The sequence below is a fragment of the Haplochromis burtoni genome, unplaced genomic scaffold (assembly GCF_018398535.1).
Source record: "Haplochromis burtoni strain Fernald_Lab_line unplaced genomic scaffold, NCSU_Asbu1 Contig_227, whole genome shotgun sequence".
NCBI classification, from domain to species: Eukaryota; Metazoa; Chordata; class Actinopteri; order Cichliformes; family Cichlidae; genus Haplochromis; species Haplochromis burtoni.
This window is the reverse complement of record NW_024582588.1, coordinates 289,971-315,471: the sequence shown is the minus strand read 5'-3', so window position 1 is coordinate 315,471 and position 25,501 is coordinate 289,971. Positions and strand designations below refer to the sequence as shown.

Here is a 25,501-nt window from a genome sequence, read left to right as displayed (position 1 = left end):
GGACAGTTTCAGTTTTTAACCTTTGACTTATCACATAGCAGAATGTATTTGATAATAAGCCTTGTTTGCAAAGATGGAGTGTCAGCAAAGACATTTTTCAAACAGGGAACTTTGGTAGCCTGACATGACTAGCATCACCAGGTAGAGCCAGTTACTGCAATGCTGCTTTGTGGAAAAGCAACTGAAAGAAAAAACATTATATTTGAAAACGATGCTGCCACAGACAAGTACAGTAACTGGTCTGCTGCCTGTTTCTCTCTTTATTTTCTCTTTAGCGCTCTTAATGTTTTTCACACATTCTGTTTGGTTTGTTCCAGATTGTGTACTGCCAATTTTAGTAATACACTGTGTTACTCTGTTACACTGTTTTTACACAGTTTTTTTTAACCTCCTAAGACCCGAACTCTTTCATGGCACGCAATTTTAATTTCTCTTTGCTATTTGGGATGATTGGGACCTCATGAATGTAAAAACAAAGAATTTTCTTTTTACCTGATTTTGCTCTACAAGGGCTGGATATCCACATATGACATTTGTTTTAAATTTCGATAGAACAGTGGCATTATAATGTCCTCATAAGAGATATCAGGCCCTTATGGAGCAGCATGTTTTATTGTGGTCTAGACAACCCAAAATGTGATGTCCACATATGTGGATGCTCAGTCCTAGGAGGTTAAAGCATACGTACTGTTTGAAGCAGAAGCTATTTATATATTACTACTACTACTACTACTACCTATTTAGTGCTACTACAGAACTACTAAACATGGTGTTTTTGAAATGGATTCCATGGTAACCCAAACTGCTTATGCTGTTGATACAATCAGTGTATGTGTTTGAGTCTCCTGTGGGAAACATCAGTGAAGTCAGTGAGGATATCTGATGTACTTGTTTATTTTTTAAAGATGACTAAACATAACTAAAATACATATCCATCTGCTGAGGACATTTCTGTTTGTGTCTAATTGTGGGCTTTGCTTCATCTGTGTCAGTGTGCTCAGATTCAGTATTTTGCTTCTTTGACCTGTAGGAGACACCGGTCAGTCCAACTGAGGAAGCTCAGCGACGCCTGATGAAGATCTTTGGCGTCCCTGTAAATAAACAGATAATATTGCCTTTGAATTTTCCGTGTTTGTACATGTACACATCAAAAAAATCTAACCAGCATTATTCACTTCCCCCATGGTCTAAAGCAGTTTGACGATTAGGCAAGTTAAAGCACCGATGTAAAGGGGTGGCTCTTTTTACACTTCACATTTGTGCATGTGGCAATAACACAGTGTGCTGGTATGAAGCAACTGGTGGTGAAAACTGTCATGCCATGTAAAGTAAGGGACGGTTAACCCTGTAGCAAAAAAGTAAAGAGCCCATTATTGCTGTCATAATTTCGTAAATGCCAGGTGTTACCTCTACATATAGTGTGCTGGCACAGGAGTACAGCAGTTTTCTTGAGAAAGTCTCAAGCTGTTGCAACATCTCCTTCTTTATAATCTGAAGCCCTGTGATCCTCTGCACTGATATCTCATTGAAATGGCAGTAAAAACGGACACAATCATGTCTTCAGCCTGGCTGTGCAACCGGTAAAAGGCTCCAAAAAAAGCATAGAGATGCTTCAAGTGGTGCTCCCATTGATTATTGATTATTTACTGCTTTGCCAGTGGCGTCATTGAGTCAGTGGTGTTAAAGAGAAAAACTGTTTCACCAAAGGGAATTCAGAATAGCTGAAATGGTTGATTTAAAGTCATGAAACAGCTTAGTTTAAAAACAGCTGTTTTTAAAAGTTGCTCTCTGAAAGCTGCTAAATTTATTCAGTTAAATTCTGTTGTTTTTATTTATCACCAAAAACTATGATGCAACGGTTTTTGTGATTAACTGGTCTAATGTTACATAGTCTTGCATCTCTACACGCTGCCCACTCAGTCACTTTGGTAAACTCCACTTATGTGCCAGCTAATAGAAAATATTCCCCTAAAGACAGCGAGACAGTACCATGACGACATGGAAGTTTTTTTTTATCTCTCCTGTTCATATTGAATTCTGGATCTTTGATGAAATGTTAATTAACCTTCAAATGCACTCTTGCAGCTATAACGATCTGTGTTGCCCAAGGTCAGGTTAAGTTAAGCAATGGAAACTAAGTCTGTCAGCAGGGTTAGGGAAAAAATCAGCAAATTCTGAGCTTTAGCTAACTAGTTCTGCTGCCTATGTTTTTTCTTGTGCTGTAGTCTTTTTTAACATCTCAGAAATGTTCCCCTTCCTTTCTAATTTAATAATAACTTCACCAAAGCTGTTAGCATACATCACTATGTATCACATTGATCATCATTCCACTCTCACAATTTTTTTGCAGCAGTTTCCCTTACTACTGTGTTGCTCATTACCCTGACAATAAAAACTTGTACTTTATTAAAATTATATTTCAAAACTGGAAAAATTACTGGAAACCTTGAAAATTGGGCTGCCCTGATGAACATGAATTGGGCCCACATTTCTTCTTGACTTCTGATGCAATGTCAAATTCTGTTACCTTTAAATTCAGTCATTTTGCTGGAGCTGCTAGAGCTGTGGACACTACAGAAACACCCACTTATGGATTTTGTTATAGACTTGACAGGTTTCAGAGAGAGTTCTGCTTAAGACATTCCTGTGGAATGAAGCTCAAATTATATCTCGCTAGTTAGTTTTGTAGCACATTCCCTTTCATGAGTGATATAACCAACTTCTCACAATTAGCCAATAACTGGATTTGTTTGAACTGACTACATTCTCATTAGATAGGGGAATTATTTCAATGCCCTGGTTACTCATTGTAAAGCCATTTTCCCTTTTCCATTGCCACTCAAATGTTCATGCACTTCTTGTTGCTTTCATGGGCTGTATCCCGATTCAGGGTCTGCAGCCTTAAAGTACGCAGCCTCAACGATCCTCAAGGGCCGCGTACTCAAAGGCCACTAAGGCCAGAAGTGCGAGGCTTGTGAAATGGGACGGTCTAGCCTCCGTCGCGCTGCCCAGGTTGCCTAGCAACCATGATACTAACAGCTGGAAACGTTTCATACAGCTTTGTTTGACAGAAACGAAGGAGAAAATCATTTGTTCATTTGTTTGTTTGTTTCTACATGAGCTTTGATCATTCTCTATAAGATGAAGCTCAGCTTTTGAACGGCGTATATTTTAAAGTAAAGGCTTTAAAACCAAGTTAGTACAAAGGTCATTAATGTCACATAACTTTGCTGACATGTGGCCAACATTAATGTTTTAAAGTTCTTCGTTATTAAGCATTTCCACATAAATAAGTGACATAATATTCATCACTTAGTTTACTAAGTTACTCTTCGGGCGCCCCTCATCCGCCGTTTTTTTTCGGCAAAATTATCCACACCCACCGCCGCGCTATGCATTCTGGGATATGTTGGGCCACGAAGTCTACACTGCCACATCCTTAAAATTCAGGGAAATGAAGGATGCATTTGAGGGCCGCATTTCGAGCAGCCTCGAATTGGGACAGCCTTCGTCGCGTCGCTGTGACGTAATCGGCCTTTAAGGCTGCAGACCCTGAATTGGAATACAGCCATGTTCTGCAATATTTTCATCTGAATTTCCATGTTGACTGTGTCTTCTGTGTTTTTCCCCTCATTCCCTGTCTTTCTCTCCATGCTTTACTCACACTGCTTTTGCTGGTTGTCTCTGTGGCTAGCTGGAGCCAGCAGTCAGTGTTTCATCTTCTGTTGAGGCGCAGGCTCAGGGCACCCTCCATGCACCACAGACCTGCATTTTCCTGGGGCTCCTATCTGGAATTTGTACTCATTTGACATGTGAGAATGTAAGGCCCAAAATCCTTTTAATTTCCTCAATTTCCCCCATTTGAAGTATTGTATTGAACTAAATTGAATTGAATTTTATTTCTGTAGTGCCAAATCACAACAACAGTTGCTTCAAGGTGCTGTTGACAGTTAAACTCCACGAAACTCCACATACGCTTAATATGTTTGGTTTGTTAGAGCCCCCCCCCCCCCTCTCCCTCCCTCCCCCTCTCCCTCCCTCCCTCTCTGTCTCTTATATTAAAAAGAAGGCAAACCCAAATTATAACATGTTAAGAAACAAATAAGGCCATTTTGAAGAACAATAGGCTGGAAAAGTAAGTGGTACTAAATACAAAAATCCAATAACTGGTCTCCTCAGTTTGCAGACACTTGTAGAATGAGCCTGTAAACAGTGGTAACCTTTACCCTGTCCTACATTTTTTTTGACCTATTGCCATCAAGTTCAAAATGACCTCAATTCTTTCCTTAAAAGAGTAGATTTTCTCAGTTTCAACATGTGATGTGTTTTCTGTGTTCTGCTGTACTTCTGCTATTGTACAGCATCCCAACATTTTTGGAATCAGAGTTGTATTTCAGGCTTTCAAGGACTTTTTCTTACAATATAGTGTTAGTCTTTCAATTCAGGCATGCTAAACTGGATAAAGTCTTTCTAAAGATGAGAGCAGCTAAGACATTATACAGGGATGCTAAAGTGATATAATAACCTGCAGATAGTTGGATATTAGGTTGGGTTATTAAATTAATAATTTCCAGAATTGTCAACATATTCACAGAGTGGTATGTGTGGCACATGGGGGGTTGGGCAGGGAGTTCCTACTTGGCACGTGTTTTTTAGTAAATGCAATCATGAAAGAGCTTGTTATGAAAATAAGTTCTAATCATCTATTTGGGATTTTTTGGTTTTAAGCAGATAAAAAAGTTAATTTAAATACATGAAGCAGTGAGGAGGCTGTCACTTGCAGCCTTTATCACAGATTGTTTGACAACTGTGTTCACTAATTTGTCATGAGCACAGAACTCCAGGGCTTTCTCATTGATGGCTGGCTGAAATGGCCAGTAGCCTATAACCTATTGCTCAGCCTTCATATACTAATCAAATTTCCTTGTTCTTTATCGGTATAAAAAGTCTGAACTTCACTGTTGGCATTTTCAGTTTTCTTTCCATTGTATTGTCATGACGTACACCGTGGGTGCGTCTACTAAAAATCTCAGATGAGTTTGAATATCGGTCAAGTTTTCTAAACATCTTGCGAATGCAATAACTCAAGAAGGAATTCATCTAGGATTTTCAGATTGATACCATAGGTGCATCAACAAAAAATCGTGGACTAGGTTGAATCTCAGTGATCTCAACCTAAAGGTCAGAGTAAGTTTTCTGTGAATGTGGTAACTTGAGAACAAGGTGATGTAGGATTATGAAATTGGTAAATGGTAAATGGATCGGGTCTTGATAGTGTTTTTTTTACTCTGAGCACTCAAAGCACTTTACACTACTTTCATCATTCACCTATTCCCACCCATTCACACAAGCACTTTTTTCTTCGCTCTTTCTATGGAAGTGCTTTCTATCAAAGGCAATGTCTTTAGAGTCTTTATGAATGAAGCTTTTTTGCTGTCATATAATCATCATGTTTTAGTGACCTGTGAAACTTTCAAAATGTAACATTCAAGCAGTACTTTTAATCGATGATCATGCATAGTGAGTAGACTTAATTTCTCTTTCTCATATATTCTGGATATGTAGATCATCTGTTGCAGTGACGTTGTCTACAGCTGTGCAGATGTATTTCATTTTATCTGTGTATTTGTTTGTATATGTCTGTCTGTTTTAACATATATTGCTTATGTATAACTGTGACCTTTAACCTTCTCATGCTGGCAAAATCACCAGGGATCAGTAGAAGAGGATCTTATTGCTCTCCAAGCATCTCATGCTGCAGCTAAGCAATCCCAGGTGTGGACTGCACTATGCCTGAGTGTGACAAAATCACCAGCTCATCCCTTGTGTTGTGCTGCATTGTGCTCATGCTTGCAAAGTGCAGTGTTCCCTATTCATGTTTCCTGCTAAAATGTAGTAAAATGTAAGAAGTCATCAATAGGAACACCCTAGTTTTTTTTGTGCTTGTTTCCAGTTTACTTTGTTTTACACTTTCATTCTTGGTTCCTTATGTGTTTGTGTTCTTTCATGTTGTTATGAATATTGGGCTGAACCAAGCTGCTGAACCAAGGGGTTGCTACTGAACTGTCGTTTGACAAACGCAAATGTCCTCACACATTCTTCATACAAGCCTGATCAGTCAATCACATGATCATTATTTTGAAAAGCTTTAATTGCATCCTTTCAGCATGTCCTGATATCTCACTGGAAATTCAAATGGTTTTAAAAAAAACACATGTTGCTGTGAGTGGTCCACAGGTATAATTTCCCCTGCTGTCCTCTAATTCTGACCTTTGTCCTTTTTAGGTGAAGACTGAGGAACAGATTGCAGCAGAGCAGGCCTGGTATGAATCAGATAAAGTATGGCTTGTCCACAAGGATGGCTTTTCCCTGGGTGAGTCTGGCTTATCTGTTTAAAAATGTTCTTACGGTGGCATCACATTTTTCCCCATTCCATTGCCTTTTATTGGTCTTTTATAAAAAGCTACATAGTTACTTGCTACTAAATGTGTTTTTTAATATATCTACCGTTTAAAATACACGAGGTGTGTACGTAATATTTTACTGCAAAAAATCTGTTATTTTGCATTAACTTAATTTGTCCGGTTACTTTAGAGCCCCTGAAATGAAGGGATTGTGTTAAAAATGCTCTAGTTCCTCACATTTTTATGCAATCTTATCCAAAATTAGAAAAAGTTGTCTCTGTCCAAATATTTATGGACCTAACTGTGTCATTGGATGGTGAAAAGAGTACTTAAATTACTTAAGTAGCTCCTGAATCCCCTTTAAATGCATCCTATAGTAGAAGAAGAAGCTGGAAAAAAAGGAGACATGTCTCACATCCTTGTGGCTGTCACTGAGGGAGTTAAATAACTCTCTGACTGCACGACATCTGGGGTGATTGAGATTTACCCTAGGTTTGAATGCTCGTGATCAGGGGTGTCAAACATGTGGCCCACGGGCCACATCTAGCCTGCAATAAAAATATATTCGGCCCACAAGATAATTTCATGTGTAAGTTAATAATGACATGTTGGTATGTGGGAGCTGAATCTTCAGCTGTGCTGGGAATCCATGCAGGCAGGGGCGCGACTTTACTTTGATTGGCACATCAAGCAGTCAATCACATGCAAAGACAAACTGGGATCATACCATTATGTGAAAGAAGGAAGAGGGGAAGATGTTCTGAAGACAGCAAGTGTAGTGGGACAGGCCGGGTACACAGAGAGAAAAAGTGAAGAAAAGGAGCAAAAACATAAAATAAACAGCATCTGGCTGCATTTCAATGATACTGGAGACTGCAAAGCTGAGTGCAGAATTTATCACATCTTTCCATTGCACATGACAAACGGTGTCCAGGCTTTAAACCTCATATCCTCCCTAGTAGTATCAAATCCATGAAATTAAGGCTTTTACACTGAATAAAAAACACTGAAAAAATTGCTAAATTGACTAAATTTACAGTTCAGTTTTAATTTCTACATAGAATAAACTACATACAGTGTCTTTGAATGGCAGAAATGGACAAATGTGTACATGTAGTACAGAGCCATGGCTCAGTGTCTGAGTTTTGCTGACCGATTTTTTTCTTCTTCTTTGTAACAGCAGTTTTTTTCTTTATCATGTAGAAAAACTGTTAAATATGTAATTTCTTTACACTGACAGAATGATGAGTTAAGGTCAAAGTGGGCCGCAGGTGCTCCACGATGTAAAATGAGTTCGACACCCCTGCTGTAGATGTTTTGGGGCTGTCAGCCTGCTTTTGCAACATTATGTTGAAGTCATAGAAAGTGCCTGTGGAGTAGTTGTGATGATGTGGTTTTGTTGGCTTCACTGAGCAATGATTTTCAGTTTGCACTGAGAAAAGTGTGTTGTTGTTATCCCCATCTGTTTGCAGCAGCTCAGCATATGGATTCTACAGCTTAACACTTAACACTGCACATATTTGCATATTTGAAATTAAATTTTTAGAACCTCCTAGCTGTGAAGTGTTTTTCATTGGGATTAAATGTGTTAATTAGCTATAAAAAATAATTTTATTGGATGATAAAGTCTTTAAAATGGAAATAAAAAAATCCACACATGTACATAAAAAACAAAACCGATCCGCAGAGGGGAAAACTGGTGGCCTTCTGGGTAAACTGCTCTTTAGAGTTTTAGATGGCAAAGTCATGCATTTTTCCTTTTGTTATTCTCTTTAATTATCCACTTAAGCTATAGAGATCAGTAGAGTTGAGCACTTCAGTCAGGCAAAAACTAAAGTGTTTACTGTCTTATCTCTGGCCAGCCACCGTGATAAAGACAGAAACTGGCTCTCTGCCAGAGGGCAAGGTAAGAATCAAAATGGAGCATGACGGGACTGTACTGGATGTGGATGAAGACGACATTGAAAAGGTGAGTAGGTGACCTGTTCATCTAAATTCAATTCAATTCAATTTAATTCAATCCAGCTTTATTTATATAGTGCCAAATCACAACATTTGCCTCAAGGTGCTTTATATGTTAAGGTAAAGACGCTACAATAATACAGAGAAAACCCCAACAATCAGATGAGCCTCTATGATCAAGCGCTTTTGCAACAGTGGGAAGGAAAAACTCCCTTTTATAGGAAGAAAACTGCGGCGGAACCAGGCTCAGGGAGGGGCGACCATCTCCTGCGACCGGTTGGGGTGAGGGGAGGACGATGAACTAGGTTTTCAGTATCTCTCTGAGACAGGTTGTTTCTAATTTTAGAGATATTGTACAAATGGAAGAAATCAGTCCTCCATGTTTTGTTCTGTTTTTATGTGCATTGAAGGACACATCCTGGTCAAAAATGCCTACCCCAGGGAGGCAAGTATAATGTAAAGAGAAATGGTCCTAGCACAGAATTCTGTGGAACTTCATAATTAACCTTAATGTATGAAGAGGACTGATGTTCTAGCTTTATAGACGGCTTTTTTCTTTCAAAAAGAACAACAAACTGTTTTTTAAATTAGTAGGACACCTTTTCCTTTTAGACTTTTACTAGGGAGTCAATTACTTCTGATTTGAGGCTTTCTTTGTCAGAGGAGCTACAATCTCAAGAATCGTACGCAGTGAAGATGTAAAACTATTAGGAAGATAATTGACCTCTGTGGGAGTAGAGTTCAGGGGGCTACTTTGCCTTGGCTTATGGCACTAAAGAAGATAACAGTGCAGGATTTGTATTGTAGTTAAACTTAATTATAGCACTTTCAGATATACATTTACTGCAATGCATGTAAAGGTCTAAGTTTGTCACTTTCACTTCTGGGATATTATAAACAATAATACCCATAAATTAAAGTAGATTATTAGATTAGATTGTTATGATCGCATTGAAGGATCCACAGTACAAAACTTTCATATCGAATCACACTGTATCACAGAACAACAATGTGCATATTAATTATGTAAGCCTGTGGTAAACTGATGGCTAAAACATTTTTTTTGTTGCTGACACATTAAATTCGGACATTCAAGCACGTTTGTTGTTGTGACTTAGCACTGTATAAATGAAATTGAACTGAATTTAATAAACGATTCATATTCCAAGTAAAACATTGTTATAGAAATTATTATTTATATAGCATAAAGTTTTTTTTAAGTCCAATAAAGCAAAAAAAGCTAGCTTGAAGCTAGCTATCATTAGCAGCCTATGTACATGATGAAGGAGGTCCACTCAGTGTGTACGAGAGACTCAGAGGCAGAGAATCAGTTTGTCACAGACGGCCACAGGGGATACTACCAGCTCACGGGAATGCTGGAATAGGTGTAGGTAAGGTCAGATGGGACTGTTGGGAAGTTTGGCAGACGCACACTACTGGCTGTCTAAAGTTACTTTCTTGCTCACAGCACTTATAGTACTTCTAAAATCTATACAAATAATTTCAGTGGAGCACAGTAGCTTTGTTATTACCATAATTCTGAGAGCAAGGATCTAAACATCAGTGCCCTGAAGAAAAAAAGACAGTTATTTAGTTGATTCTGCATTATTTTTATAAGTATACTTTGAGAAAGGAAGGAAATCGAACATCTGCCAGTTCATACTGATTGTTTAGACATTTCATGAGCAACTTACGGCAGGTGCTTGAGACCAGATGTAACTGACTAAATAGTTTATTCACTAAACTCTCCAATATAAGAATACGAAACTATCACATTTGGTAAATTTGATTTTAAAATGACTGTGTAATAAAATAGGATAGGAAGTGATTAATCAATGAATGAGTACAGCTCTTCTGTCATTTTATGATTGCTCTCTCTATGTGTAGGCCAACCCTCCATCATACGACAGATCAGAAGACCTAGCTTCACTACTCTATTTGAATGAATCCAGTGTAATGCACTGCCTGAGGCAACGCTATGGAGGGAACCTCATCCATACCTATGCTGGACCCAACATGGTGGTCATCAACCCTCTCAGCATGCCCTCCATGTACTCGGAGAAGGTAAGCTCAAGACTAATGAGCAAGGCCAGCCAAATTAATGGATTGCATTTATATATAGTGCATTAATGCCGGTTGTTTGTGAAAGAAAGTGTAGCTGTTTAGTTTAGTGTAGCAGTGTAATGATCACTTCGAGGGTTTGGAGATACTTTATGCTACAGCTAACTCTTCATTAGTCTCTCTTTATTTTTGTGCTTGTACATGTTTTAAGCTCATGTTCTGTTCCTGCTCACAAGGTGATGAACATGTTTAAAGGCTGCCGGCGTGAGGATTCAGCTCCTCATATTTACTCTGTGGCCCAATCGGCCTACCGCAACCTGCTCACCACCCGACAGGATCAGTCTATTGTGCTGCTGGGCAGGTCTGGTAGCGGCAAAACCACCAACTGTCAGCATCTTGTCCAGTACCTGGTCTGCATTGCTGGCAGCACAGGAAAAATCTTCTCTGGTGAGTTTGTCCACAAAAGACAGGGGTAGGTGGACTACACACCTCAAATATCTTATATTGGAATTTTACATGGTTTCTCAGGATTCTCAACCTAGTTAGAAATAATTAAATAATAATTCATAATAATTAATAAACAAAATCATCATCTGATAAGTTCTCTTTTTTCAGTTAAACTTAAAAAAGAGAACTTATCACATCATGATTTTGTTCTTTAAGAATAAATGCTCAGGTTTGAATTTGAGCACAGGATAGCTTACACTGTCCAAGCCAGAACATCACAGCTGTACTGGTTTCAGTCTTTTGTTTTGCACAATCCTTATTCTCTACAACTTTTGAAATTAAGTATTACAGATGATAAAATCAGATAATTTTTAAGTGGTTTTTCTTCAATTACTAAATAGAAATAATTAACTGAACACAAGTAGGCTCAAATCCTGTTACTGTCTAACATAAATCAAAAATGAAAAAGAAGAAACTGACAGTGTGAGCCAGAGGTTTTTTACACCAACAAGGATGTGTAAGACAGACAGGCTGCGGTTTGAGTCAGGGCCTGGTTTGAGGACATATATAACACGTATAACAGTTATACACTGAAATGTCAGTATTGTCAGTGTCAGTGTAGCAGTCCACACAATTTTCATCAGGTCTTTGTTTATAAAAGTATAATAAGATTTGGACAATGAGAATTATTAACAGGTAGAACAGAATTATGGGTTCTTTGTGAAACATTGATTGCTAGTTTGCAATGAATCATCAAATGATGGGACATCTTATCGTTTTGGTGACACAGCTGAGAAGTGGCAGGCAGTCTACACCATACTGGAGGCCTTTGGGAACAGCTCTACCAACATAAACACAAATGCCAGCCACTTCTCTCATGTTGTTTCCTTGGACTTCGACCAAGCTGGGCAGGTGGCCTCTGCCTCCATCCAGGTAACAAACACAAGTGCGCGCACACAGCTGATTAGCTTGTACTGTACCCTTTTTACAAAACTCTCTTTACTTCTTAGACAATGTTGTTGGAGAAACTGAGGGTGAGCAGACGACCTGAGGGGGAATCCACCTTCAACGTTTTTTACTACATGATGGCTGGAGCCGACAGCAGTCTCAGGTGACTCGTTGAGCCCTTTTTTGTACTGTTTAGTAACGTAGAGATTTTCTTTTGTTTTTTAAAAATAAAAAAATGATTTGATTTGGAAGAATTGTAGAGTTACAATAGGTTTTTCACAGTGTTTGTCATATTATTTCTTGATGTTTGTTTTCTTGACAAGTTTTCGTCACCTATTCTCTGTTTGCTATGGATAGGCATGTCTGGAAATTTCTGGACAGTGGCATAATATTCACTGTTTCACTGCTGTATGGCAGCGCAGTTGCATTGAAATGAAATTGTCAACAATCAGTATCACTGATTTTTTCAGTCATTGTATCATGGGAGCATATGTTACTTTAAAACCTGTATATACCTTACAGCATGAATGTACAGGCTCTTAATTCTATAGGCCACCCATTCCCAAAGTCAACAATCCCGTGGCCCACTTAAAACCCAGAAAATCCCTTGTGGTCCACCCACAATAACCAGAATACAAGAGGATGTGATGTATTTCCTTGAAATATTTAGTCAAAACACAAACAATGCATGCTGTTGATTAAACTTTCTAATGCTTTGCAGTGTGTTAGGGCCTCCCACTGGGACCAAAACCTAGATACAGTGTCTGAAGAAACAAAACATATTAGCAATTTAACATTTTATGGTAATCAGGTGCCAATCAGGCAGCAGCATTGGTAGAGAAGATTTGGCAGGTTTTTCACGAGGGTAACCCATATACTCGATCCACAAATGCATTTTTCTTACAAATGTGGCAATGCTTAAGGGGAAATAAACAGACTTTCCAGTGGTGTAATATTTATAGCTTTTTTTCTTTGTTACAACAAAGAAAAAAATCGACCAAACGCTGATTTCGTTACTTTTTTAGGTAGCAAGTGGACATTCTGTGCTTGAAGTCTAAAAATGGGCAAGCTTAAGGATTTGAGTAAATTGTTGTCACTAGACGACTGCAGTTCTTGTGAGGTGTTCCTGGTTGACAGCCGTCAGTATCTATCAAAAGTAGTACTTGGAAGGAACTGTAGTGAACATTGATCCTGTGATTTGCAAGTCATTGCGTTCTGTTTTTAATTACATTTAACAAATCTTCTCAACTTTTTTAGAATTGGGGTTTTACACTAAATATCTTTGCTAAGTCAGCAATTAAATTAGAAAGCTGTCTTAAAAGAAAATCATTGTCACATAATATGGATATTCTTCTGATATAACAAAAATACAACTACTCACATCAAGCTTAAACATTTGTCTGGCACTGAGGAGCTTATGTTTCTAGTGTCTTTCCTCTCCTCCAGGACGGAGCTGCACTTTAACCACCTGGCTGAGAACAGTGCTTTTGGGATCCTGCCACAGACTAAGGTAATCACAGTAGATGGTAGATGTTAATAAAATGTGTGGATGAAAGCAACTGTTTATTGTAAAATTCCAGACTCCCTGCAGGGTTCAGTAAAGTTTGATTTGATCTGCTTCAGCCTGAAGACAAGCAGCGATCCTTGCAGCAGTTCACCAAGCTGCAGGCAGCCATGAAGGTGCTGGGCATCTCCAGTGAAGAGCAGAAAGCCCTCTGGCTTATCCTCGGTGCCATTTACCACTTGGGGGCAGCGGGCGCGACTAAAGGTAGGAACTCCCTTCCTCGTTGATTTTAAGTACATCAGATCTTGACTAGGGAGATGGTGTGATTATAGGGGAATAGGAGAAGATGTAATAAAAGGATAGCGTACAAATAGAAATCTACAGTGTATCACCAACTGCCACATCTGTCAGAAAAACAACCATACAGCAACTAGAACCCAAAAAATAAAGAAATGCACAGATATATTCTTCTTGTAGGGGTTGTGCAGTGTGTGAGTGTGAGAGAGAGTGTCCAGTGTGAGTGTAAGTGTTTAAGTGTCTTTGTCACAAAATGAACTTGAAAATGAGGGTAGGGGAAAATGGGCTCCAGGTGCCCAAGAACTGGCCGGCAGAGACCCCCCCAACACGGAAGACGTGTAAGCCATCCCAGACCACCAAGGGAGTGGGTCGACAACCATGTCAGAACAGCGAACCACATGCCCTGGAACCAACAAGTATGCCCAGGGAGGGGCAGCAGCATCCAGCAAGGAGCACTAGGGAGGGTGAACCTCTTTCCTCCAAGACCATATCTCACAGGGGCCAAGCCCCAGCAAGCCCCAGACCCAGCCATGCACACACACACACAAACACATGGACCGGATTGTCATCGTCAAAGATCTGACCACCCTCATAACTTCTGGGTACTGACCAGTAAAATAAGGTTGTGAATACAAGCAGCTAAAAGGAATTTCCTCTGTAGGGAGGCTCGGCTGTATCTTAAAGTTAGGAGCTTAGACATCTGGAGAAAGATTGTAGCAGAGCCACTGGCAGTGTTGGGGAGTAATGGAATACATGTACCGCCGTTACGTATTTAAAATACAAAATATGAGTAACTGCATTCTGTTACAATTACCATTTAAAAAGGTGGTGTTCAGAATACAGTTACTTTGTTGAAATAAAGGGATTACACGGCGGTCTTTTCCTGTTTCATATGTTAGGCTGTCCCCTCTCTATTTTTGGTAAATCCACGCTGGTGGAAACCCAAACAAAACACGCATTAAGAGGCTCTAATGCCTGGGTCTCAAGCCCATGTCACCTCTACTTGCGTCCCGCAAAATGACGTGACGAAATATTTAAATGAATTATTGTTCAAAAAATTATTTAATATGAAGGCAATACAGGTATAGCCCTAAAGAATGTAGCCTCATGGGCAGTGTAGCCCAGTTGTAAGTAAGATATTAAGACTCGACTGTACACTGTGTTCCTGTTTTCCTCTGAAACAATAAGCTCCATTGAAGCAGCCTTTCAACGCCTCTCTCTGTCTCTGGCTAGCAAAGTTGACCCAGGCAACAAAGTAAAGCTATTTTTCAGCTGTGAGCCCGACACGAACCCGACGTATCAGCCAGAGGTCCCTTTACTACGGTTCGGAGCCGTGGACCTGTTTTATATACGCGCTGAATAGTTTTCTATACGAGATCGCTGCAAAAAGTGCAGCCTTACCTAATGTCCACCTACTGTTACTCATTTATATTAAGATTTAAAAATGTAGTTGGTGTTGGTGTGATGAGTGACCTTCAGTAATAGTAATAAATCACACGGCAATAGCACATTCATGTAGTTGTAAAAAGCATGATAATATATTAAGTAATCCAAAGTATTCAGAATACGTTACTCTCATTGAGTAACGTAACGGAATACGTTACAAAATACATTTTGGGGCATGTAATCTGTAATCTGTAGTGGAATACACTTTAAAAGTAACCTTCCCAACACTGGCTATGTCCATGGTGCTGATGTAAGCTATAGGTGACGGTTTCTCTTTGTGTATATCAGGGCTGCCCAATCCCGGTCCTCGAGAGCTACCGTCCTGCAGCTTTTAGATGCATCCCTACTCCAACACAGCTGAATCAAATGGTTTGATTACCTCTTCAGCATGCCATCATGTTTGGCAAAGGCCTGATAACAAGCCATTCATTTGATTCGGGTGTGTGGGAACAAGGATGCATCTAAAAGCTGCAGGACGGTAGCTCTCGAGGACTGGGATTGGGCACCCCTGGTGTATATATATGTTGTCATATATATGATAACGCATGTTCAGTGGAATCATAACAAAACACCCACATTTCTGTTTTGTAACGCAAAACAATTATAAATCTGAACAGAGACGGCGTCTGAGGTTGTGTTGATGCCCAAATTCTTTCATATTTATTCCTGTAAAGTAAGACAACTGTAGCCCTTTATAAGATTTATTTAATTAAACCCTTTATTAATGTTCTGGCTTGTGCGGCTCCCGTTACAAGCATGAAAGACACGTGCATATGAGAGGCGTCATCATCTCCTGTGAGACAAATTTAACAAAGATCTGTGACAAAACTCAGCGAGAAAACAATAAACTGGAAGTGTAAAAACACCTTTTTACTGTTCTTTGAGGTAAATCCCAACATTTATGATTTTCTGCAGCCTGTCCTGGTAGCTGCCATTCATAAGGATTATTTCTGCAGAAAAAGAATGACATGATGCATTAAATGCCCCCTTTTATGTGAGCAGAAGCAGATGCAGAAGAAGTTAACCACATGGCCATCTCTGACTGAGGTTTTAGGTTTTGTCGAAACCCTTAATGAAAAAAAAAAAGCCAGTCTGTGCTGATCTTCCTATATACGCAAAAACTTTATTCTCAGTCAGAATAAAGAATAAAATTTACAGTAAGAGTAAACAGTCGACTTTTCAAAAGAAGTTAATGGTCTGTAGAAACGTCTGTGTTTGTTTGTGTGTAAATAAAAAAAGTGTGTAAATACATAAAGTGTTAAATACCGTTTTCACTGCTCCATTTTCACGGGAGAGAGTTCGGTAAGGGGATCCCACACTAAATCAGCAATGAAAGTGTGAAAGTGTGCATATGCGTTCCACAAGCAGCTTGAGCTTTGTTCTGTCTTAGATAATCCACAAAGAATTTCATTCTATTTCACATTTTAGTCTGGATTATTAAAATGCAGTGTTTAATTTCTTGTATAATCATTTTCAAAAGAAACTGATAATGCGTAAAATCCATCGTTTTACGCGCGACTCCTTACATCGCCATGATTAGTTACATGGTCACAACAAAATTACGGCCTGTTTTGCACAACAAACAAACAAACAACAACAAAAAACTGAAGTGTCATCGTGTCCGTACTGCTGAATAAAATGCATATTTCCCTTTACATTTGTTTTACTTCTCATAGTTGGGTTTCATTTGGAATTTCCTTTGGAACTCCAAGTGCTTTAGAAAGACTGGAAAGTGGGAAGTTTGCATGGATCACATCATGGTCTTCCTCACCTCTCAGTCAAAGGTCCTGATGAACTCAAGCTATGCCCACTGGTCTGTGCCGAAAGTCACTAGTTGAGGCAGTTTGGGCATCTTCTTAGTAAGCCTATTGGCCACCAACCTTTGAAGGTTTGTTGGGCACACCGAACTGGTAGGAGACAGCAGGGTAGACCCAGAACTTGTGTAAAGTGAACTGGAAAGTTTTGCTTGGGAGAAATTTGGTTGAAATATCCCACTTACCCTGCTGCCACTAGAGTGAGCACTGATCCACTCCAAATAAAGTAAGACCTGAAACTTGCAATGTCATCCTGCTTAATAGGGAAAAGGTATATGGAAGAAAGAAGCCATGGATGACAATATGTTAACAACAAACTGGCAAAAAGTCTAAAATGAATTTGTACCAAATGGGCAGTCTAAAATCTATATGCCATTTGACTTGTCCCTTTAACATGATCCTCCTACGTATGTAATTTTAGTTGTTTTAGATTGTAAGGACGACTTGAAATAAAGATGTGCATATCCTGCATTTGGTTTTATACTTATATGCAAGTTTCCCAACAACTGATTTATTGATTTTCCCAGCTTCTCTGCACTGCACTGCATTCATTTCCCTGACCTGATTACTTAATGCCAGCATGTCTCTGTTCAAATTACAATCAACTGTAAGGCATCAAATGTGAATTCTTCTTGCAGAAGTTGGAAAAAAATTGTTTTTAAGTCAAATTTACTTTCTACCACCAGCCACTAGGTGTCATGTTTGACATATGAATGTACTGCTCTCAGTCAGAGGCATGCTGACCACAGAGGCAAAAGGGAATGCAGATTTTTTCCATTAGATGCCGTTTAATGTGGCTTTTTCCAAAATGTTTCAGCAGTCCACAGTTAATTCCCCTAGAACTTTTAGAAGTCTAGGTATGTTGATCAAATCCTACATTGTGTTCTGTTTTTATGTATGACATCCAAACAGTTTTTGAAGTTGAGTTTTAGTTTAATCACTAGTCATATATTTGAGGTTTTACTGTATATAAGTAGAAGGTCCCTTAACTTTAAAATTGTGCCGTCTGAAAAAGAAGGCATACCTGCACAGAAAATAAGATGGAGCGCAACAGAATACATTTATTTTATATTTGGATGATACTACTTTACAATCACTACCAATTTAAGTGCCAACTTTCATTTATTTGCAAAATTGTGTCTCCATAACTGGAAGTGATTACACTTGCACGTATTTATTGATTTTTCTCCTCATTGCAGCAATCTCAATGTGGTGGCTGTATGAAGTCTTTCCTTCTGTTTTTTGGGTCGTATGGGTTCAATGTCAGGTGGCGATGGATGCTCCAACATAAAACTGGGGACAGTAAAAGTCATTTTTTTACATGTTTTTGCTGAAATGCACACTTACTTCAAAGTGACATCAGTCATAGTATAGAAAATCTTTTGTGACTTGAATAATTTTTAACGTCAATAGTCTGCACTGACAGTGACTTTACTTGAAGGACATTCTTTATGCTTGGACCGTTTTCTTTTAGTCCTGAGTATCATTTCCTCTCCACTGGTGTAAAACAGGGGTTTGGGGTGCTATCAGTCACATTTCTCAGCCAGCTGTTCCAAAACATAATGATGTGTTGTCAGTGTTGTTGAATGCTAATGTTCATGTTTTCCTATGCCTGTGATGATGTGATGAATCCTTAAACTATTATCTGTAACACCCCCCCCCCCCTCTTTTTACTTGCATGTTTGCATGCTGCGCCATATCAAAAACAGATGGAGATGAAGGTAATGGGAAAAAAACAACACACAACTTGTTGACCCTTTTTTTTAACCTAAAAAACCTTATGTCAGAGCCTCTCCTGTTTGTTTTCTGTCTGTATGCCTTTATCATTCTCTTCAGCCCTTAAGCCATTAGCATTTTTATTGTTTCTGCTCCTCCTCTTTCTCTCTTGTGTTTTTTGTGTTTTCTTCATTACGGCTCTCCCATCTCCTTGCATCGTCTTTTCCTTTTCTCTAAGATGAAAATCAGAACTTCACTGTTTCTTTAAACCGCCCTCTCTGATACCTCCCCTGTCACCTCATTCGACTTCTGTCACACTACTACAATTCTGAAACAAACAAAGTAAAACTTGTACATTTTCAAATCTCTTGTTTGTGTTTTAGCTCTCTACCGCAGACCTTGTATTTCCCAGATTAACCTGGACCCTGTTGGGTTCTCTGGTTCTGTGTCGCTTTGATTGGCTGTATGTCGCTGGTGTTGTCATGATTCTTTGGTTTATTCTAACACACTGGCTTTGATTGAGGTTCCGACCAAGTGGAGATGCTCTCCTCTTGCAGATAATTGTGCAAAAACAGATTGAGAGTTAGGATTAAACATGATTAGCTGTCATCTCCATCACATATCTAAGAACACACCAGCCTCACACAGCTTTTCAGTTCTCACAGTAGAGATTTCCATATGTATGTTTGGAGTCGTGGGAACAGAACACAAACATGATGTGCTAAAACCCACACAGCAGAGGACTCTTGGTGTTTAAGGTGGGATCATAACTGGATCCTACTTAAATATTTTAAAGATTTTTAAAACATTGAGTTCATTTATTGATATTAAAATATTTAAGTGTCTCTAATTTTTACTGTCAGTGTATGTGCTGCAAAGTGTCAACATGAAACTATTCTGTACTGACTTTAAGTATTTTAGTAAAAATAATTTACATTACGTCAACTGCAAGATATTCACCAGTTGACTTTTAGAGCCACCAGTGTTCAGCATTAATTCAGCATTACACATTGCACAAACAAATGCTGCCTTTCTCTCTTTGTCTATGCCGTTGACAGCATATAATACAGTATAGTTGTGGTATTATAATAATGTATTCTTCAGGAGTCTGCTGTTGTGTTTTGGATGGGGTAAAGTGATATTATACAGTAAATCAGTACTAGACTGTACTGTACACCTCATGACATCTTTCATTAAGAGAATAGATACTTTTTAGTCCTTCTAGTGAGTCTATCACAAAAGTTGCCTTTGTTGATGGCAGTAGTTGGGGTCTGGAAAATTTCTCATTCACTCTGCCATTTTCAGGAGATGAATTATCATTATGCAGTTAAATCTTGATATAAGAGATATCCCACTCAAGTATAAGAATCAAGTCAACATTCATTTCCTTTTAGGGAAGTCCTCTAAATCATAGATGCTGATATGACTGCGTTACTCTGTTAGAGAAGCGCTAAATGTTCCATTACTGCAGAATCTCAAGCTCAGTTGTCGTTTCATTTCAACTGACAGTTTTTGCACTTTTCAGCATTGTTTTTTCACATCTGGGACAACTCCTGTCAAAGGCAGAAAACATCTCTTTTGGTTAAATAGAGGTGCCAAGCAAAGTGTTTACCAGGTAGAAGGCCAGGACCATCGTTGAAATTGAATTTTATTTTAACAGTTATAGTCTGAGGTCTTGTCAGCTATACTGAACCTCAGCAGAGCTGATAGTTGTACTGGATTTGGATACTGGAATGTCACAGAAATGAAATCTTGCCTAAATTTGCAACAGACGGTAGAAATAGTAGTTTTGATCTACAGTAATTGTATACTTACACTTGCTCTTCATTTTTACTGTACATGTTATCTTCGTTGCCTTTCTTCTTCTAGCTCTTTGTTTTAGAATTTGAACTCATTCATGCTTTACTTGTAGTGGGACGTCGGCAGTTTGCTCGTCATGAATGGGCTCAGAAAGCGGCCTACCTGTTGGGCTGCACCTTGGAGGAGCTATCTTCATCTATTTTTAAGCATCAGGCCAAAGGACTGCAGCATTCTACCTCATTCAGAGGACCACCAGATGAGGCTAGCCATGGTGATGGCTTAGGTAAAAATACTGCAAACGTTGGAATTTCCATTTATGTTCAATTATTGCTAAAAGGGTTCCCATTCTTGATATGATCATTTTTTCTTAGATGCAGACCACATTGTGCTTGTTTTCAGCTGCTGTTTAAAAACTGAGTCTCATGAAAAAAACATAAAACGTGCATCTCATCTGTCTCTCAGGCCCTAAAGTCACAGCTCTGGAGTGTTTGGAGGCCATGGCATCAGGACTTTACTCTGAGCTTTTCACACTTGTCATCTCCCTTATTAACAGGTTAGCTGTCAAATTCTAGTACTACAATATTCATATTCAATTTGGACTTATATAAAATAGCTAGATCATTCATGAATTCATCTTGCCAGATAAGCGCTGCACTTTAGATTTTTTTTGTAAAATATTTAAAACATTCACCTTCAAATATTGTAAGAATGAATTGGTATATAAATATAATTTTGACACTGGGAAGCTGCAGACTGCTTGATTAGTCAAAGCTTCTTCACTAAAGCCTGCTGATGTATCTGTGTCCCTCAGGGCCCTGAAGTCTAGTCAGCACTCTCTGTGTTCTCTGCTGATCGTTGACACTCCGGGTTTCCAGAACCCTCGGCTGGCTCATCAGCAGAGGGGAGCCACTTTTGAAGAACTCTGTCACAACTACACCCAGGAGAGGCTACAGACTCTGTTTCATGAACGGACCTTTGTCAAGGAATTGGAGAGATACAAGGAGGTGCAGCTGGAACAACAGAGCTTAACACTTGGGAGGGACAGAACATATACATATTTCATGCACTGATTTTAAGGACGACTTAATAATAACATGTAGTCAAACACAGATGTATATTTTTTCTGGCGTCTGCCTGTACTGATAATTCTCAACTAATTAAAATTTTTAGGATTTTAGATGCACTGGAGATCAGTTCATTGGTGCTCCACAGCAGTAAAGAATTTGACCTCAGTACTCCAGATAATCCACAGGATACTTGGGGTTTAGAAAATTTCTACTTCTACTGTAGTTCCAATGCAAGTGGTTCACATCAAGATCTGGGGTTTCTACGAGTAATTGAGCTTCAAAACTTGAATAAATACACAAAAACTCAAATGTTGAGAAATTGGTGGTGTCAGTCAAAGCATTTCTATGTGTAGTTTACAGCCTCGCCCTGTGCTTGTGTGGGTTTCCTCCAGGTGAGCTTGCACAGACCAAAGACCCTACAATAATGCAGAGAAAACCCCCAACAATCAAATGTCCAGTTTAAGAAATTTCCAAAACTTTTTATGTACTCAACCCAATCTATAGCTTTAGTAACTGCTGATTTCAAGATTGAGATGAACAGCTACACTTGATTTTCTGTTTTTTATTTTTTATGAGCTCATCTTCTGCTGGTATATGTCTTGTAGGTTACTAACCTGAGTTTCTGTCCCCTCCTGCATCTAGGAAAACATAGAACTTGCTTTAGATGACATAGAGTCCAACACCTCACTGTCTGTAGCAGTTATTGATCAAGCCTCAACCCAAGCTCTGGTAAGCAACCCTCACTACACTCTGCTTTCCTTTCACCTGGAAACAGTTGTGAGAAATATGCTGTGTTAACAGCACAGATTAAAGTTGTGTTTATGTTCAGTGGAGCATTGAGGTATTTAGGTCCAGATTCAAGGGCAGTTTATCTGGGCCTGAATTTCAGTCATTATTCAGGGAGACATTAATGCAAATGAAGCTGTAGCCAAATGAGCACCCCAGAGTACCACTGAGCCAGCAAATAGCTCTTTTCATCACTGCTGGCAAATGCAAATAGTTTTAGGTCCATGGCCAATCTAGCAAAGCAGGCATCAATATGTGCTGAAGCCAGAGGACCTGAGATCTGGGACAGAAAACTCCCCCTCTACTCTTCTTGAGACTGAAATTAGATGTAACATAAAGCAGAGTTTTCAAAGCATGCTTAGCCTAAATGCTTGTCAACTTGTTGTGATGGTTGGTTCCATATTTTCTTGCTGTTTCTTCCATTTCCTTTAGGATTTTGTCTGAGATCAGCACTATTGATTAGAATCAAATTTGTGATGTGTTTTCTCTTTGAAGCTTGACAGAGTCTCCTTTTCTCTCCACTCGTTGGTTCCCTTTTTACTAAAAGTCTGTGTTGTTAGCAGTACAAGTATTTGCAGCATTTGGTCTGTGTAGATGTTCCTGCAGTCTTGATGGAGTTGATGCAAGTACTAGATTCCAGCTTTCTTTTGTGTTGGATTGTGTTGAATGTATTAGATGATTTATATAATGGTGTGTATTTTTATTTGAAATGGAATTGCATGAGAGTAGAACAACAAACCTGTAATTATGTAAGAGTAGCAAATGTCTGTTAACCATAATAACTGACATTTGATACCATCAGCAACGTTGTTTTTCATGCCAAACTGTTGATCGTTCTAGTTTTCAAGACACCTAGAGACAATCAAATCCCCCAAATATTAGCTGAAATGCTTTAAGCTGCATCCATATTGGAAGCAGTTCACAGCAACCAGAGGCCACACAACGTAAATGACATTCTGTGACTACAGGAAAAATAACAAAATAACCACTCGAGATACGTTTCTCCAGTCAAGTGGTTGACGCAGTTATCAGTGCGAGAGCAGGATCCTGTTGTTTGACATATGACTAGGTAGTAAATAAATTAGATGGTTACCCAGGCAACCCGTACCTGGAACATTGAGGAAACAGGTGTCAGCTTCAAAGCGAGTGCGGTGCTTTAGCAGCAAAGACTACAGAATGGATTCCTTTTTGCTGGCATGTGTGAATCTGAGGTCAGTTTCTAATGGTTCAACTGAATTCAAATGAACTCTTAGGACTAGATTGACATTGGATGTTCTGACCTACAATCACTAAAGATTTTAGAAGTTTCTGCAACTGATCCTCTTTATGATGGACTTACACATTATGTACACACATCCTCAGATAATACAGTGCTCAACCACAAACAAAATCACTCTGTCAAGCTGCCCTGGTCTTTCAAGGCAAGGGATCTGTAGACTGAAGGTGTTAGCGTCACAAGGCCTCTGTAGATCAAACTTTTATCTTGTTTCCAATCCTGAACAATCAGAGCAGTGAGGAAAGGTGCAGTATCCTGTTGAAAGGGGCCACTATAATAAGAGAGTACTTTGCCAAGAGCCTGTAGCAATGTTAAGATTCGTGGTACAGATATTACACCAACATAAACACCAAGGTCCTCTGCCTCTGGTGCCTTTTTTGTTCCATCTTCCATTGCTCTGTGGCACATTTCAGGCTCCCACATGTCCATCGTAGGCGTTTTGGCAATGGTCATGGGTCTGCAAAGGCATTCTCACCACTGTGTGGCTAACAGCCCTCATATGCAGCGAGATGCATATGTGCATAATCTGGTACCTTTTTCCTAATCATAACCAGCTTGAAGGATTTTAAGCAACTACAGAAGACTTTCGGTGAGCTTGAACCACACAGCTTGTGCTCCACCAGGCCATCAATGGAACTACACCACACTGCCACTGTCCTTTTGAATGGAATCATAATAATTTTGTGTCTGTGTTTGTGTGTGATGTCAAGTAGTGACCAACAAATTATTTCAATTTATCTGAAGAGGAATTAAAATAATGTTGTTGATCTTTTTGAGGTAGCACCGCATCGTGTTACACAAATATGAGTCTGTCCAATACCTTTAGCTTTAGTTAATAGCTGCATTACTAATGACACCCAGAAGAACAGTAGACATGGAAACACACTGTGACTCAATTTTGATTAAACAATACAGGTGGTGCATTTGCATCTAGCTTGTGATTTCTGTTCAAATTACAGCAAACTCTTCTTTTTAATCTCTGTAAGTGATTCGAATGACACTTTAGCAGATAATTTGTTTTCACCAGCACAATCCTAAGCCTCTTCTTTGATTTGGAAAGCCTTTAAGAGTCAGCTAACTTTGTATTTTCATTATAAGCGGCCTGTCTGCACAGGTTTCATATTTTTATGTAGAAAGTCTCATCTCTGCTAAGTCCACAAATTCAACAATTTAACAAAACAGTGCAGGATTTAAACTTTGTACTGACAAGAGGAGTAGTTTTATAATCAGCTGTTAAGGTTATGAAAGCCTATATCCAAGTAATCACTCAAGCTTTTGTGCTGCACTGTTTTCTTTTTATATTGTTAGATTTTGGGTGCTAATTTACTAGCATTAATTGAACATTGATTTCTAAGTAGAATGCTTGTGGAAGGCTTATTCTGCATTTGTACAGAATTCGTTTTATTTGCTTGCTTCTAACTTAAATATATGAGCTGTATGATTTTCAGTGCACAGTTGGAAAGCTCACTCAAGTCTGATTTGTGTGACTGACAATTTTTAAAAGATGGGAGGAAATCTTCTTAAAAGTAGAAAATTAAATGAAAGGGCCAATCCTTGCACTTTCGTTTAAATCAGTCAACAATGGTAAATAAATAATTGTTGCTGTAGTGTTCAGCTTTGAAGGTTTGGGAGGACATTAGAATGCACTTGATTGAGTCTTTATGAAAAATGCTGAACAAACCTTAAGGACAAATTTCTCTAGAGCAACGGCAGCTTACTGTAGGTGGAGATTTGCCATGTGGAAATTCACTGTCTCTAAGGTTTGAAGGAGTAACACAAATTGGTCCAATCCATGCTACCCAAGGCCTCCATGTTTATATAGTGACATCAGATGATGGTGCTGACAGTCAACTCCACAGCTCCAAGGCAACCTTTAATCTTGAGAGCAAAAATAAAAAATGTTTTTACTTTCTTTATTTTGTTTTTGAAAAAAGAAAGCAAAACACAAACATCTCTTGTCAGATATTTGGCTG

General features: G+C 38.9%; 1 protein-coding gene across 17 annotated transcripts in view; it reads left to right on the top strand.

The window, feature by feature from the left end:
* myo18ab (myosin XVIIIAb) overlaps positions 1-25,501 on the top strand; it is a 126,506-nt gene that overhangs the window by 31,696 nt on the left and 69,309 nt on the right. For 9 of the 17 annotated variants that reach the window (XM_042226770.1, XM_005937150.3, XM_042226762.1 and 6 more), the window contains 16 exons: positions 1,031-1,093; positions 3,695-3,820; positions 5,713-5,775; positions 6,286-6,373; positions 8,267-8,373; positions 10,254-10,430; positions 10,664-10,874; positions 11,665-11,807; positions 11,885-11,985; positions 13,269-13,332; positions 13,446-13,590; positions 18,593-18,604; positions 20,512-20,682; positions 20,862-20,952; positions 21,211-21,403; positions 22,109-22,195. In XM_042226770.1, coding sequence (XP_042082704.1) covers positions 1,031-1,093; positions 3,695-3,820; positions 5,713-5,775; positions 6,286-6,373; positions 8,267-8,373; positions 10,254-10,430; positions 10,664-10,874; positions 11,665-11,807; positions 11,885-11,985; positions 13,269-13,332; positions 13,446-13,590; positions 18,593-18,604; positions 20,512-20,682; positions 20,862-20,952; positions 21,211-21,403; positions 22,109-22,195 — 1,842 coding nt within the window. The remainder of the gene's footprint in view (positions 1-1,030; positions 1,094-3,694; positions 3,821-5,712; positions 5,776-6,285; positions 6,374-8,266; positions 8,374-10,253; positions 10,431-10,663; positions 10,875-11,664; positions 11,808-11,884; positions 11,986-13,268; positions 13,333-13,445; positions 13,591-18,592; positions 18,605-20,511; positions 20,683-20,861; positions 20,953-21,210; positions 21,404-22,108; positions 22,196-25,501) is intronic. The other 8 variants (XM_005937156.3, XM_005937153.3, XM_005937155.3 and 5 more) reach the window with 3 other exon arrangements.